Source organism: Macrobrachium rosenbergii, chromosome 14 (assembly GCF_040412425.1).
Source record: "Macrobrachium rosenbergii isolate ZJJX-2024 chromosome 14, ASM4041242v1, whole genome shotgun sequence".
Classification (NCBI taxonomy): Eukaryota; Metazoa; Arthropoda; class Malacostraca; order Decapoda; family Palaemonidae; genus Macrobrachium; species Macrobrachium rosenbergii.
In genome coordinates, this window is record NC_089754.1 from 42187271 (window position 1) to 42204770 (window position 17500).

The following is a 17500-nucleotide window of genomic DNA, read 5'->3' on the forward strand; positions in this document are numbered from 1 at the left end:
GTGTGTGTGTATGAATGTGGAAGCACTTTTCTGCAAAGATGAAGCAACAGAAGTAACTTGGCGTGCTTTGTACAGAAGCGCTCTTCTCTCAGACCAAAAGGACCAAAACTTTTTTGGCAACACCGCCTCCATCAACACCAACTATTCAAACTGGTGAATAGCATATCCCCCCCCTCCCCCCGTTTTGGAAAGAAGAGTAAAGCCCGAAGTGGTAACATTTTCCAGGAAGGGAATAGGCAAGAATAAAGGAGAAAAAAAAATGATCGGGTGGTGGAAAGTTTTTTTTCCCTTCTGACAAGGATGCGTTAAAGTTTTTACGCAAAGTTTCGAATATCGTGTCCCTAGACAGAAATTAGAACGTACTCTTATCTAAAAGCGTTTTGCGTATGTTAGAATCAATGATTATTATTCACAGTTCTGAGTACACTTAATAAATTTCATGCAAATAAATATACAACCGTACATATGTGCGTAGTTTATCATCCTTTGTCACCTCCTAACGTCGGGACTTGGCATTGCAGACGGCGCTTAGAGCCCTGGGCTCTAACCTGCACCTTGGGTACGTAGTCATAGAACACTAGGGGAAGAAAGGATATTTTATTTCTGTGGGACCAAGAAGGATATGGAGGAACATATGGCTGGAAATCCCTTAACCACGGCTGATTCTTCTTTTAAGAGATTGGAAGATGTAAAACATTCGCATTGTTGCTCCCTTTTGATTTAGCTTCTATACATTCATAGGTTTTTAACTCGTATCCCTGTGCAGTATTGCTCTCGCTTTCAGAGAACCAACTTCGTTTTTGAAGGTGATAGGTCAAGTAAATTGATTATCTTGCGATGCAGTTATTTCGATAACTTTTGCTCACTAAATAGCAGTTTTAGAATTTCACCAGTCATTTACACAGGAAAGGGCTATTACAGGTGAAAAGAACAAACAGTTATCTCGACTTTGACAAAGATGCCGTGAATTGTGAGTCTGGTTACAGTAGGGTTGGACTGAATGCAGCGGTAGGAATTATATTTACGTAGGTCACGTTTGAAAACAATCGAATAAATGTATTTTGAGTTACCATCAGAATTTAGGGTAAAAGGCCAGATTCTGCTTATTAGTTGTTTAGTCGTTGATTATTATCAGATAATATTTCCCGTTTTTAGTTTTCTGTAAAAGAAAACTATTGTGCCGGCTGTGTCTGTCCGCCCTCAGATCTTAAAAACTACTGAGGTTAGAGAGCTGCAAATTGGTATGTTGATCATCCACCCTCCAATCATCAAACATACCAAATTGACGCTTTCAAGCTGTGAAAGTATTTGAAAAGTTTACATGTAGTGAATGAATTCCTTTGAAGATTTTTCTCTCCTTTACTTATTGTTTTAATCCACCTAATTTATAGTCGAAAATATATATCCCGTGTTGAGACCATAGTCGTTGTAATGCCAGGTTACATAAACAAATCAGAAAATTTTATGTTTCTGAAGGGAAGGAAATATAATGAGCGTCCGTCGGTCTTAGAAGTGTTTCATGTTTGGCTCAAATTCACACAATTTTCTCGAAGAATCGAGCCTTGCTCTTTGGAAATTATAAAGGAGTGCAGCTGCTTTGATGATATGCAAGGAAAGTTACATAAATTATTTATATATGCATTTTCAGAGAAATTTAAAATTCCATGATTTATAAGGGATTTGCCTGACGCCAAAGGAAATTACAGTGGCGTGTGTTACAAAATCAACCCCTTGGGTTAACGAAATTGAAATGCTCATGTAGGTGCACAGTCCACCTTATGAGAAGAAACAAAAATTGGAAAGAATGTGAGAGGGACGGAAATCTAAAGGGTGAGAGATTGCCAAGAGGATTTGAGAAAGATTAGGTTGAGAAGAAAAATGAGATTCAGATGGATTAAGAAAGATTGTGTAAGAATAAGGAATGGATGGTTTCCAAGTACCGATTCAGTCTACACAGGATAAAGGATATCTTTGAAAGTATGTATATATATATATATATATATATATATATATATATATATATATATATATATATATAGCATTTTCAGTGAATGAATGGTATATACAGTATGTTACAGGCAGATAGCGGAACCAGGCATTCCATGAACTGAAATTTCAGGCAGATAGCGAAATGCACTTAGGGACATTTGACCCCCCAGGGGCTAGTACTAAACACGGCGAAACAGTGACTCTCATACACTGTTTCGCCGTGTTTAGTACTAGCCCCTTAGGGGGTCAAATGTATTTCGCCGTGTTTAGTACTAGCCCCTGGGGGAATCAAATGTCCCTAAGTGCATTTCGCTGTCTTCCTGCTTTTTCAGGTAGTTCGCGAAATGCATGGTTCCGCTATCTGCCTGTACCATATACACCGGTATCAAAGTATAGTCACACTTTATAAACTTAATTGTTTTAAAGAAAAAATCCACCTACACTGAAAGAAGGAGAAACGATTTTTTTATGCGCCATTATTGAGCGTCCTGTTTTTGAGATAATGCGTTCGTTCTTGCAAGCATTTTATTCTCGTACTGCTGTTAAAATCAGTATATCCATCAAAGTGATTAACTGTTCTTGACAGTATGTGTTGGTGATATTGTCATTTATGGACTTTACGGTCATTCATTCATGGTTTCATTCATATCATACTATCAGTGACTTGTTTTACAAACGATAAAATGATAACGCGTAACTGATAAAAGTCGCAATCCCTCTTCGGTTGTAATGAAAGGGGTTACCTTTGCCGGACCTTAGAAATTTGGTAAGAGGGGGCAGTGACTCGTAATCAGACCTGAAAAGCCAACGGAGTGAACAATTTAAGAATCGTGTCGTCCGCATTTCTTCGCTGTCCTTAACCTCATTTTCATAGTCTTCAGTATTTCTCATAGAATTTCCTTATATTTCTGAAGAAGGGCCAGAGCTCCCTGTCCCAACTCTACAGACTATAGGAGTCTGGTTAATGGAGCAATGAGTCATAATGAGACATTAAAAGCCAACAGAATGATGAACAATTTGAGAATCGTCTCGTTCGTATTTCTTAGTAATCCTTAACCTCATTTTCATAATTTTCGTAATTTCTCATAAAATTTCATCACTTATCTGTAAGAGTAATTTCTTATTAAATTTCATCACATATCTGTAGAAGTAATTTCTTATAAAATTTTATCACATCTTTAGAAATAATTTCTTATAAAATTTCATCACTTCTGTAGAAGCAATTATAAAATTTCATCATATATCTGTAGAAGTAATTTCTTTTAAAATTTCATCACATATCTGTAGCAGTAGCCCAATTTCTTATAAAATTTCATCACATCTGTAGAAGCAATTATAAAATTTCATCACATCTGTAGAAGCAATTATAAAATTTCATCACATCTGTAGGAGCAGTTATAAAATTTCATCGCATCTGTAGAAGCAGTTATAAAATTTCATCACATATCTGTAGAAGTAATTTCTTATAAAATTGCATCACATTTCTGAAGAAAGGCCAAAGCTCCCTGTCCCTACACTGCTCAAAGCAGAATCGAGGAAATGTCAGAACGATGATGATGATGATGACGTCCGCGTGAGCGGGGTAGAAAAGTCCCGTGGAATGTTGGCAAGGTGGAGATCGCTATATGCGTAGTCTGTGAGATGCCTGCAGACGGAAACCTTCCTGGGCATCGTGTTGATGGATTATAGGGACAGAAGGCTCGTTAGGTGTATTCTGAGAGAGAGAGAGAGAGAGAGAGAGAGAGAGAGAGAGAGAGGATTTAACCTTCAGTGAATCATAATGGATTTGTAGGAATGATGATAGATGGGAAGCGAGCGTAGAGATTTTTTTTAGCCATTGTTGAGAATTCTTTTTTATTATTATTATGAATTTTATCATCTTTATCGTGGCCTTAGAATTTTACATCATTTTCGTGTTGAATATCAGCAGCTTACAATTTTTCGAATTATAAAGGCATTTATTGGTATTTTTATTTCTATAAGAGGAATTTCAAATCAACAAAGCATTAATTGAGAATCATGTTATTCCTCATATTTAACCCTCTTGTCAGTTTGTTTGATGGCGCTTTCGACTCCGAAGAGCTCTATATAAGTTCTGCCCCCATGCGAGAAAGGAACAGTTTGAATGCTTTTCTTCAATTAAAATTCAATATACCTCAGTTGACTTACGCAGTGAATTTGTTATTTTGTCGCTGGGGTCTCAGCGAAGAGTGTGGAGAGAAATAACTCATAAAGAGTGAACAGTTCTCCATTAATGTACTCCGTTGTATCATAATTAAAAACGGAACGGCGTCGACGAGGTTAATTTTAATCTTACCGGGGTGGAATCTTTCAGCGGACATTCCCATTTAGTCAGTCCGATGCATACCTTTTTTGTCTCTGACAGCAATCAGAATAAAAGTTTATACACTTGTAGGTCTAAAGATTTACACCTCAGGATGTCTACAGGGTTATACCTCTGTAGTTCTAAAAGGTTATACCTCTGTAATTCTAAAGGGTTGTACCTCTGGAGGTCTAAAGGTTTATACCTCTGTAGGTGTACAGGGTTATACCTCTGTAGGTCTAAAGGTTTTTACTTCTGTAGTTCTAAAGGGTTATACCTCTGTAGGTGTAAAGGGTTGTACCTCTGGAGGTCTAAAGGTTTATACCTCTGTAGGTCTAAAGGGTTATGCCTCTGTAGGTCTAAAGGTTTATACCTCTGTAGGTATAAAGGTTTATACCTCTGTAGGTCTAAAGGGTTATACCTCTGTAGGTCTAAACGACGATAAAGTTAATCGATTTTTGAGAAAATTTTAGTTAGTATTATCTGATCTTGTCTTGTTGAAAATGATTTTGGTAGGGCATTTGTCATTTGTCGAGCAAGGTCGATAGTAATTATGATTTAAAGTAATTTTATAGACCGCGCCTTGTGCTATTACGGTGTATGTGAAGCTGTCTAATATTTATTCCTTTTTTCAAACACTGATTATTATTACGATGCTGAAATGTATTTTTTTTTCTTAGCCAGTTATGTTATAGATAAAACCAAGCATTGTGTCAATATGTTCACCCAGTTCACAATATTTAACCTTTTGTTTTCTTTTACCATTTCAGGCAACCCACACAATTAAGCGTCGTTTGGCTGCGTCGGACCAGGCGTGTAGCCCAGGACGCTCCCACTTGGGAACCCTCCATGAGGAACCCTCTGGAGGGCCTCTGCGTTTGGGCCGTCCCCGCCAACACCACCATCACCGTAACGCTCTTCAGAGACAACCGAACTAACGAATTTGAAGATAAGGACTGGACTTTCGTCATTGAAGATGTGAGTAGGAATGGTAGCAACACCCAGGCCTGCCCCAACCTCTCTCTCTCTCTCTCTCTCTCTCTCTCTCTCTCTCTCTCTCTCTCTCTCTCTCTCTCTCTCTCTCTCTCTCTCACACACACACACACACACACACACTCAAGTTTTTATTTTGGTGGTCATGGATGTAAGTGCCTGCCTCTCTCCTCTCTCTCTCTCTCTCTCTCTCTCTCTCTCTCTCTCTCTCTCTCTCTCTCTCTCTCTCTCTCTCTCTCTCTCAGAGGTTTCTGTTGTGGTGTTGATGGATGTAAGTGAATAGCATCTCTCTCTCTCTCAAGGATTTTATATTGTCTTATTATTATATTATATATATATATATATATATATATATATATATATATATATATATATATATATATATATTCATAGGTATTATAAACAAAATCTTTCTTAGGTATTCCATATTTTGTAGAGGTAGGCTTACCTATGGAATCACAGTTATTCACATCTGGGCTCTTAGCAATTTGAGAACATTCTTATGTATTTGGTTACTTTTGAATGTAATTAATTCTTTTTCTTAGCTAAACTATTAAAACAGTCAACAGTCATTTGCTGCTAACGTTCAGCCCCTCTAATAGTTTAAATGTATATTAGATTTCAGCAACATGAATGGTTAGCAATAAGGAAATAAGTTTTATTTAACTGTTAATTACCTCAGTGTTTACGAAGCTAACGACAAATGATATTGTTCGTGATTGATTGATCCCGTTATCTCTTTTGACGAGCCAAGTCGAAGTTCATTTGCTTTGTCCCCCCAGAAATTATATTATAGAAAATGGTGCTATGAATTGAAGAAAACGTATCTATCTTTTCTGTAGGGGTGACTATACTATAACGGCCTTCTTCTTCTTCTTCTTCTTCTTCTTCTTCTTCTTCTTCTTCTTCTTCTTCTTCTTCTTCTTCTTCTTCTTCTTCTTATTCAACATGAGGTTAATCACCTAACATTCTGGCTCGAAGCCCCCTTGTAGGCAAGGAATCTTAGATTTGGGTAGGTCGGGGTTGAGATAGGTTATAATAAATAGCATGAGGCCGAATATTTAGGGATTCCCAAAACTGCAGATGGTTATTATTTGTATAGCATTTCACTGGAATATTTTCACTTCAATAAGCTTGTAAAGTAAATTCTTCAGGCGCTAAGTAATCTGGTTAATGTCCTAGATGTAATTAATCCAAAATTTGTCTGGATGCTTGACTCTAAATTTCATTCGTACAGTCATCCGAATGTGACAGATTGATATATTGATTGTCGAGGATAGTGTTTTAGAATTCTTTTAGTAATTTCATTTGCTTAAAAATTGCAGCAAAAATCGAGAAAGAGAGAGAGTTGATGTGTTTAATGATCATGATGATAAAAGTTATTTACCATGACCATCAAACACATTACTATTATTATTATTATTATTATTATTATTATTATTATTATTATTATTATTGGTGTTGTTTCACGTTCATGAAAGACAAAAGTGTGGATCTTAATTGTGAATCGTTCTGTGACGTGACACATGGATGTTCATTTAAAAATTAGAAAAGAAAAGACTAAAAATATGTACGTGTTGCCTCCACACACTGGCAGTATCTTCTCTTAGTATCCCATCTTCATCTTAATTTTATATGCTTTCGTCTTATATTTTCCACCTAGGTATCGTCGACAGGGAAGCGTCGCCAGGTAGCGACGGCGCAGATCAACATGAAGCAGTACGCGGGGTTCAGCACGCAACACGACGTCAAGATCAAGCTCAGGCCCTTGAGTAAGAAAGTTGTGTCGGCGTCTCTAGACCTCACTCTCTCCTGCCTCTTTTTGAGAGAGGGAAAGGCCACGTGAGTACCAAAGGAACTTTAATTTGTTTCTAAAATAAGGGCGTGGTAGATGTTAAGGATGTATGATACAGAAAAATAAGTTTATGAGATAGATATAAAGTCTAAGTGGAAGAAAAGCACGAGCTTTAAGATACGGGAGTGACTGGTTTGGTGTAAAAGTTGGTCTGAGATTGGGGTGTTATATAGTGACTGGTTTGATGCAAAAGTTGGTCTGAGACTGGGGTGCTATATCTCTATAGCTGCTTAACATCTTGATGGATGGAGTGCTGTGAGAAAATAGGAAGAGATATTTGAGGTAATGCCGAAATTGTGTTATAAAATACGAGGTTGGGAATGGAGTTCGGTATAGCTTATGTTAGTAGATACTGGCAGTTCAGATTTATGTCAGTGATGTACAACTGTTGAGGCTAGTTTGAGATTTCGTAAGAAGAGAAGGTTGAGAGTGAGCAAAGGTGAGATTATCAGGGTAAATGCAAACCAGAAGGTGGAGCAATAATGTTAACAGGTGGGCTGGGAATTATTAATATATTATTGGACAGAACAATTTTTTTTATTAAGTGTAGTAGCTTTCGGTATTATCCAGTGCTTTTAATAGTCAAAGCTTATTTGTTATTCTGAAGGTATCTCTATATCTCCTGGGTATTTCGAAAGGATTTATCTTTGTTTCTGTCTCATATGACTGCACTTGTTACAGAGAATTAAAAGATTGTAAAGGCAAAGAAGGAAACGAATGCTCTTCCATTTAAAAATAGGCAGATTAAAAGGAAACTTAATCACAGGATTATTTAACCTTTTACTGAACAGATCTGTCGATTAAACGAAGTGCTCCGGAACTGAAAAAGTTTCTTTAGTGCATTTTATCAAAGAACTTGAATCCTAAAGGTGACATGTCTAGAGTTTGTTGAATTATATATTTATGAACATTTTAAGGTCTCTCATTTTCACTCCTCTAAATTTATGTCTTGCTTAGAGGTGTAAAGTTTGCTATTTTATGTTATAATGCCGTGTTCTCGTTCAGCTCTCTAAGAGAGGTGTATGCATGAATGAGTATTATGTATATGCTTATAAATTACACATCAATAAACAAAATTTGATGTTTATTATAAAATACATACGGCGTTTATCGTTATATTAGGAGCCGTCTAAGCTAGCTTGTTATGGAAGAGAAGACGCAAAGTCTGTGTGAATGTCTGTAGACATATTGATTTTACGAAGCTCTGATCTGACATTCACTTTTGTTCAAGTTTTCTCTCTCTCTCTCTCTCTCTCTCTCTCTCTCTCTCTCTCTCTCTCTCTCTCTCTCTCTCTCTCTCTCTCTCTCGTATTTTTGTTCATTAGTCCACTTTCTTCCCCCTTTGCGATCCTTTCTCAATAGATTCATAACTTTGTAGAGAGTTGAAGGTTATGAGCCCCTAGATGCAGTTACAGAAGTGTCGTCTTGTTTAGTTTGTTACGTCCCCTCGAGAGAGAGAGAGAGAGAGAGAGAGAGAGAGAGAGAGAGAGAGAGAGAGAGAGAGAGAGAGAGAGAGAGAGAGAGATCCTTTGAAGCCATACCATGCATTCCCATGGGTTGTTTTGAAAAGATGCTGTTATGAATATGTTGCAGACTGTATCCCCAGCTTTCTTTGATCCATGCAGTTGTGCGTGCCAGATGATAGGCTTGCAGTTTTATTTTATTCTCTATTTTTTTATATTTCGTAAGTCTAGGTAGGCGTATGTTAATTTTAACACGCGATGGGATGGTTTAAACGTGACTGATGAACGCAGCTTGATGATTTTGCATAGTTTCATACCCAGTGATCTGTATCACTGGGTGTATTGTTTTTTAATGATTTTTGTTCTTGCTGCCACGGTTTTGATATTTACCTCTTTCATTAATCTCTCTTTCCTTGGTAAGGAACCAATCCAATTTTTTCTCCAATTTCACATAAATTTATTCAGTAATTCTGCTGCTTGGCGTCTCAATTCTAGCTTCAAACACATTCGTGTTTGGGTGTCTCAGGGCTAGCTTCACACATTCCTTTTTTTATTTTTATATTTTCGGTTAATTACCATGATCTAAAATATCCGAAGTATTCTTACACCAGGTGTTACCAAGTGTGTGTGCAGGTGATCTCCAAAAGTGACCCCTTGATCGCTTGCCAGGTAATGGTGAGAATGAAAGAATTGATCAATAATAGCAGTAGTTTCGTTATAAAGATTTTTCATGTATTTTTATGGGATCAATGTAAATCAATGCGTTACGAATCCCGCCAGGTCTAGAGATAGTTATGTTGTTTCCTATTGGATTTCAAGACTTTCAGTGGAAAATATTCGCAAAAATGTTGGGAAATAGAGAATATAACAGATCGTTGCGGTCATTGTAATGCATAGAATTGATGAATATGACAAAGAGTCAATATAATTGGTACATGCAAATTTTAGTGTTTGGATTAATACTATACAGTACCCTGTACAGCCAATTTAAGAAAATTTTGATTATGCTTTCAGATTTGCGAAATATCGTATTAACATTCATTATTTGCCTATCGTTTGTTTAGTCTTAGTTAGAATACAGTTTAATTTTTAATTATATTGCTTTGCTAAAATGAGGACTGGCCTTTTTTTCTTCATTTTTTGTAAATGGAAAGATACACTGGTTTGCCCTAAACTGTAAGAGAACGGAATTTCCCCCTCTGGAGGAAGTAATAGAAAACGTAAATTTTACAAGGGCGTAAAATAGAGAGGGAGACAATTACTGCCCGGATCCTATTTCATGCCAGTTGCCCTATAAGCAACATTGACTTTAATTTTGGTAGTCGGGTATTGGTATCTTAAGTTTTTACATCAAAATGTGTTTGAAACGTTCTTATGGACCAATATTGATTATTAATAGTAGGTGTGCATTTTTTATTTTAACGCAAGAAGCAACTTATGTTTATTTTTCGCATTGTTGAGTGCAATATTTTATTTAATAATAAGTTAAAAATATTATTTTTATTAATTAATAAATTCTGTCTTTATCTATTAGGTTAGTTTTTATAGCGCTAAAAGATTTTTTTTAAGTTACCAGAAAATAAATTATTTCAACATCAACCATAATGCATGGAAAGTTGAGATTTGTTTTTCATTTGACTAAGAATAGGTTTTTCGTAATAAGGTCGGGTTTGTCATCTAAGAATAGGTTTTTCGTAATAAGGTCGGTTCTGTCATCTGTAATAAAACGAGATTAGACAAGTCATATGAACAAAGTATGAAATTGTTCTGAACGCAATTTTCAATGTTTATTTTTCGGCACGTGTCTTGTATGCTGGTAATGCATTAAGTAAGGTATTGTTTAGACATTTGAATATTTTGCCATTCCTTTGTGAAAAATGAAACACGTACCATTTTATTTAATGGTGAGCCTGATGATTATTATAAAGTAAATCATGACCCATTTCTTTTCGTCTCTATCTCTATTGAAGATTCTTTTGTATTTGTCCCCCCTCCCCCCCAGCTCCTGCCCCATCTGTGATTCGTCCATCGAGCTATCCCCTCCCCTCTGTAACCTTTAATTTGACCTTTTCTTTGTCGTGAAGACTGAGGATTGTAGTAGGATGATCCGTTAGGTAGACTTGTATTGCTTAGTAGATATTTTGGTGCACCTTTTGTAATAATGGCGATTTGTCAATGTTTTCCTCTATCTCTATTTTTTTTTATTAGTGTCATATTGTATATTTCTTATCTCACAATAATTAAGACTGTCATATGCCATGAAATCATTTAATTAATTCTTCCAGTTAATATATATATATATATATATATATGTATATATATATATTTATGTGTGTATATATATACATGTATGTATGTGTGTATATATAGACATGTGTGTATATAGACATATACTGTATGCATATATGTATATATATATATATACATATATATATATATATATATATATATATATATATATATATCTATATATATATATATATATATATATATATATATATATATATATATATATATATATATTTCCTTATTTAATCTGACATTAGGCCCTATACCAGACTTCATCCACAGAACTCAGTTGAGCGTAGAAACTAAATATTGAACGGCCACTGAGGAGAAGTTTGTTTGCACTAAGTTGATTATGAGCGAGATATGGTTGTCAGTTCTGACTTTGTGTACACCAAAGAAATTTCATTAAGGAGAGAGTATGTAAATAGTCAGCTGGGATGTTTACTTCTGTCCCAAGGCCCGATGCGACTCTATGTTCGGGTAGCTGAGGGTTTGAAATTTGGTGGATCAGTATCAGTTTTGTACTTTTTTTTCAGTTCTGATTTTTTTTTTGTAGTATTGTTGTTATTCTAGTTGTCCATTAAGCAAGTGTTTTTGCTGTGTTGAATTATTAATGATATCCTTCAGAAGTCCTTTATATGTTTCCGACGATGTTTTTTGTGTACTGTTTTTTTTTTATTTGCCGGAAAGCCAGCGGTTTCTTATTTTCCGAGATAAATTAAAATAATAATTTAAAACCAAACGAGGAATATTAATTAACCTGTCTCATTTTTAGTTGATCAAGTAAAAATCATCCAGTTATTGTTTCATATCGTATTAACTGCCAACTGGCGCTGAACGCGTTGATGACAGTTTGCTTTCCCGTTTTCTTCAAGTGCAAGTTTCCTTGAAAGACTTGTCAGTGGATTTTTGTATTTTGCTTAACATTTTTACGTGTGCTTGGTCCTCGAAGTGTAGTCATTCATTCTGCTGGTATTTAATTTTCGTTGCATTTGTATGGCGTACAAATATTTGTTTTCAAGCGGAACATTTCTTCACGCATTTTGTTATTGTATTGTGCATGTCATTTTTATGTTAGGATAATCCTTTCTTAGGTATTGGTACAGGGTTTTAAATTTTTTTTTGTGTTTTTCATATTCCATTTTTGACGTAATGAGGTTATATCGAGTATTTTGTTGCGCAATTTTTTTTTTTTTACAATTCCGCGTTATTTTAATCTTCTTTGTGTGTGTGTGTGTGTGTGTGTTGTAAATTTGCTTTCCGTTTTCTTTAATCATAGCTTTCAGTCACACGTTGAACGACCCTCTCTTCGCCCCTTTCATTTTTCCCTGCATCTTTCCGCTTCATACCCTCCGCACTCCTCCAAACTCCTGGGAGTCAGGAGTAGCAGTATCGTATTTTGCGTTCTCCTCATTTAACTTCCTGTCTGAACAAACTGGCCCCTGAAGCGATTAGTTACTGCAGTAAAAATGGGGAAAATATTAGTCCGAAGATGAGTTTCTTTCGCAAACTTTTCATCTGGCGTTGACGTTTGTATTGTCTTTAAGTGAGTGCGTAAATAATTGCTCTGGAAAAAATATAAAGAAACTCTCGTTTGGATTGTTTTTGATGTTAGTGGCTTTTCATCCTTTACTTATTTTTAGTTTTCTCGAAAAGAAAACTATTGTCTGTCCCTCCGCACTTTTTCTGTCCGCCCTCAGATCTTGAAAACTACTAAGGCTAGAGGGCTGCAAATTGGTATATTGATCATCCACCCTCCAATCATCAAACCAAATTGCAGCCTTCTAGCCGCAGTAGTTTTTATTATATTTAAGGTTAAAATTAGCCATGAACGTGCGTCTGGCGCCATTATAGATGCCAACAACACAGGTCTCTACCGGGGCTTGGCTAAAAGTTTCATGGGCCGCGTCTGAGAGTTTCATGGGCCGTGACTGAGAGTTTCATGCAGCATTGTACACTGTACAGAAAACTCAACTTCGCCGAAGACACCTCGGCGCATTTTTTACTTGTTATTATTCTTTTGCCTTGTGTTTGGGAGCTTTTTATTCTCGGGTTCTTGAGTTTTTATATGTACTGTACATTCCTTGTTTTACATATCCCGTTGTGTCACTATCGATTAACTGTAAATTGCACCAAAGACTTTGTAATGTCCTATAGGATTTTGCCCATAACTTTGTAATACCAAATTTTTCCTAAAGGATTTTCCCATAACTTTGTAATACCAAATTTTTAGCCTTTAAGGGCGTGATGTCTTCCTCTTAGACGTCCTCATGAGAAAAGTGTTACATTGTTCTCTATCTAAGTTTCTTGCTTTCCAAATGGTTGCACTAATGTCTCATCCGAGTGGACTCTTGTCTGATATCTGGATGAGGATTGAAGGAGATGGATGCTTTTCCTTAAAAACCCAGAATGCCTCTGTAGACCTAGTAGTTAATTATGTACCTGATTGCTAGTCGACGATCGTTGGTTGCAGTTAGAGAGAGAGAGAGAGAGAGAGAGAGATTTTGAGAGATTCCTTAAGAGAGAGAGAGTTTATAGAGAGAGAGAGAGAGATTTTTATAAGGTTTATTCCTTAATGTTAAGGAAATTTTCTATTGTTTATAGATAAGACTTCTGATATATATATATATATATATATATATATATATATATATATATATATATATATATATATATATATATATATATATATATATATACATATATACACATACATACATATAACTGTTATATTAATTCCCGTCTTCCTTTCTCTCCCTTTATCCTCCTCTTCCCCCTTAATCTCTTTCTTCCCTATCACTCTCATCCTCTTCCTCCTCCTCCTCCTCCTAATTAGATATTTCTTAGAATTTTCAAAAACCCTGAAAAGAAATTGCGACTTGTTTTGGGAAGACATCATGTTTACGACCGCAACAGGATAACTGATCAACGAGTTACGAAGTCTCTTTTAATAAGATTTATTAGGCGAGAGTGAGGAGAAAGAAAAGGGGGGGGGGGGGGGAAGGGCTTGATACCAGGTTAATGAAAAATGAAGCGAGGGCCATTACCGTGAGAAATGGTACTGTTTTGTATGCTAGATTTGCGCCTGCGCGATTTTTCTTGATGGCCCCGTTAGGAATAAATTTTGTAACTTTTTTTTTTATATATACTTTCCTCTGTAAGAATTTCGAATAGGGAAAGGAACCTCGTTATCTTTATTACTGCATGTATATATGTATATATGTATATATATATATATATATATATATATATATATATATATATATATGTATGTATGTATGTATGATATATATATATATATAATTGTTATATATATATATATATATATATATATATATATATATATATATATATATATATATATATATATATATATATATATATATATATATATATATATATATAATGTGTCTGTATGTGTATGTTTGTATACGTTATGTATGTAAAAAAAAAAAAACTGCAAACCTCGTCAACTTACTTGTTCAATTTGTATAGAATTTTTAACGTAACATTTTTAAAGTAACATAAAAACGGACCGAAATATATAAAAGAGAAAAGAGGGAAAATTTAAATTCACGCTCTCATCCCAAGATACATCGTTGTTGCCTTGGGGGGAATACCGCCTTGTTATCATGCATTTCTTTTTTAAAAAAAGAAAAAGAAAAAAAAAATCAGCGAAGGTTGTTTTCGCCGGGAGATTGCTTCAAGTGCTTGCTATCCATAACAAATATCTGATCATGACCATAAATCACAGTCTGGGCGAAAAATGGTCTGATCACTTTCCTTCCTCCCGAAAAATTTCGGGATGTTTAAATGTTCTTATCGCCTTATGCTTTGGGGAGGTGCGGTCGTGGTGCTCTTGTTTCTTACAGGATTACTTGTAGGAGAGGTTGATTGATTGATTTATAGTTACTGGTTACTAAAGCTGGCGTCACAACATCTAGGTTATGGACGCCTTAATGAAATTAAATAGGGAACTAAAAGATAAATGAATGGATGAATTTCAAGGGTGTTTCTTATGAGAAATATTTAAAAATATGAATATATACAGTATATAATCATATCTGTAAAAGGAGGTTTTACTTATATAAGTTTTGTGTGTGAATTTGTGTTTTAGTAAGTTGAAATGCCAGTATTGTACAGTATGTAATATATATATATATATATATATATATATATATATATATATATATATATATATATATATATATATATATATATATATATATATATATATATATATAAAATGTTGGTGTTTATATCCCAGCTTTACACCTTACAAGGGATAGAGACCTCCAGTAGGTTGTTGTTTTGAAGTATTGAACTCCTATGCATATGGGAATTCCTCTGAGCGTTGTTTAATTTCACCTTTAAAATACTAACAAATTTCCCCTAAAACAAAGTGAAACTTGTTTTACAAAACGAATTCGATGTGGTTAAGTATTATCATATTCTTACATACATGAATATTTTGGATATTTTAGTTACATTTATTTTTCGTGCTGCTTGAAAACAAAAAGCTTTTGTAATTCCCTGTACTGTGTTTGCATAACAATTAGGTGTTGGTGTTCTCTCAATGCACTGAAAATAAATTGATGTCAACACAGAGAATTATCAAACGAAGAGAGATCCTAATGCGCATGACTAAAAAGTATCTGGGCTATGAACATTGTTCATATATGCTGCCTGGTTGAAGATTATGGTTAATGAAACAAGGCGACCGTGCAACGAGGCTATAATATCGAAAATTAGAAGCCTCAGTGGTGTTAACAATATTTATGTGCAGAGTTGAAAACGATAACGAGAGACTTTCAGGTACTACTGCGTAAACCTCATCAGTATCTGAAAGTCTCTCCTTATCGTTTTTAACTCTGTACATAAATATTTCTGACACTACTGTGGCTTTTAATTTTCGATTTTGGTTAATCTTAAACATGGTCTAGATACTATTCACTTCCAAATACCTTTTCATCAGTCATGCACATTAGATTTTCTCTTCTAACGGCCAGTCACCAAGACTGAACTGAAAGTTTATTTAAGCAAAGTTGAGTTTTGGACAGTTTAAAATGGACCGTGCGCTTTGATTTGGTTATGATCAAGTTTAGGAAGTATTAGAAAATGCGTTCATTTGACTTCGCTTCGTATAGTAGATGTGACAGAAATTTGTCTTATGTGTATCTCTTTCAGCACAGATATATATATATATGTATATATATATATATATATATATATATATATATATATATATATATATATATATATATATATATATAATATATATATATATATACATATAAATATGTTTTATAGTTTATATATATTTATTAAATAAGTTTATTATAGAATTAATAAGATTATGCATAAGTGATTGTAAATTTATCTTCAACGGGGAATATTTTAAACAAATTTTTGGTATGGCAATGGGAAACCCACTTTCGCCTGTTCTTTCAAATTTATATATGGAGTTTTTTGAACGCCTTTACATCCCCAAGATTTTCAATTTTCCTGTAACATGGCACCGTTATGTTGATGATATTTTAGCCATCATACCCAAAGATTTGGATGTAAATAATATTAAATTTACACTTTTTTGGACATTTACATTAAAAGGGAACGTTTTACTTGTAAATTTAGTATCATAGGAAAAAGACAAATAATTTGACATACGTACACTTTTATTCAGACATCATATAAATATAAATATCAAAATGTCAGTGTTTTCATCAGTGTTTCTTCAAGCCTTGCGAATAGTCAGTCCTGAGTTTTTAGATCAAGAATTCAAAACCATCAGAAAAATGGTAAGAGATCTATGCTGTCCAGTCCATATTATGGATATTTGTTACAATAAAGCTATTAAGACCTTCTATGGAAAATCGGAAAGAAAAAAAGAAGTTTCCTCAAACACCCTGTGTTTGCCAAATATATTGGATTTGAAGCTGTAAAACCTTTTTTTAAAATTGTTTAATACAAATGTATCCTTCACATATAATAATATTAAAACATGCTTATAAAAAATAGCCCCCGAAAAGATAGCAATATTGCATACAAAATTCCATGTATGGATAGTGATTTATTTTACTTAGGTCAGACAGTAAAGAATTGAACACCAGATTAAGACAACACAAGTACTCTGTAAGAATAGGTCTGACTGATAATGCTCTATTTTTTACATTTAAGTGAAAAGTCCCACAGAATACATTGGACGCAAAGCCAAATATTGTCACGTTGTGACGAAACTATTTCCAGGAACTTGTTAGAATCTGTTTTGATTCAGTTGACCTGGGGGAATAATTTTAATGTAAGTCAAGGATTATTGTCTTTTGACCCTTTAATAAAACATATGTTCCAGAAGGAATTGAAAGATAGAATAAAGAGGATTACCAATAAGTAGATTTCGATGATAATCCGTTGACCGTTCTGTGACCTCCCAACCTTTTTGTGTTCCCTTAGGACTTATACCCATATATAGACCCTTGTCTCTGCATATCTTTAGTTGCTGTGACCACGTCTTGGTAATGAGACGAAAGTACTTAACATCTCCAGTGTTTCAGTTTTCCTTCTTGGCTGTAAATTTGCTCTTATAATCGT

The 17500-nt window shown here is 34.7% G+C and overlaps 1 protein-coding gene across 22 annotated transcripts in view; it reads left to right on the plus strand.

Annotated features, from left to right (window-relative positions):
* The window catches only part of Ehbp1 (Eps15 homology domain containing protein-binding protein 1), a 745592-nt gene that overhangs the window by 286562 nt on the left and 441530 nt on the right, over positions 1-17500 (plus strand). For all 22 annotated transcript variants that reach the window (XM_067116677.1, XM_067116685.1, XM_067116673.1 and 19 more), the window contains 2 exons: positions 5083-5290; positions 6969-7147. In XM_067116677.1, the coding sequence (XP_066972778.1) occupies positions 5083-5290; positions 6969-7147 (387 nt within the window). The remainder of the gene's footprint in view (positions 1-5082; positions 5291-6968; positions 7148-17500) is intronic.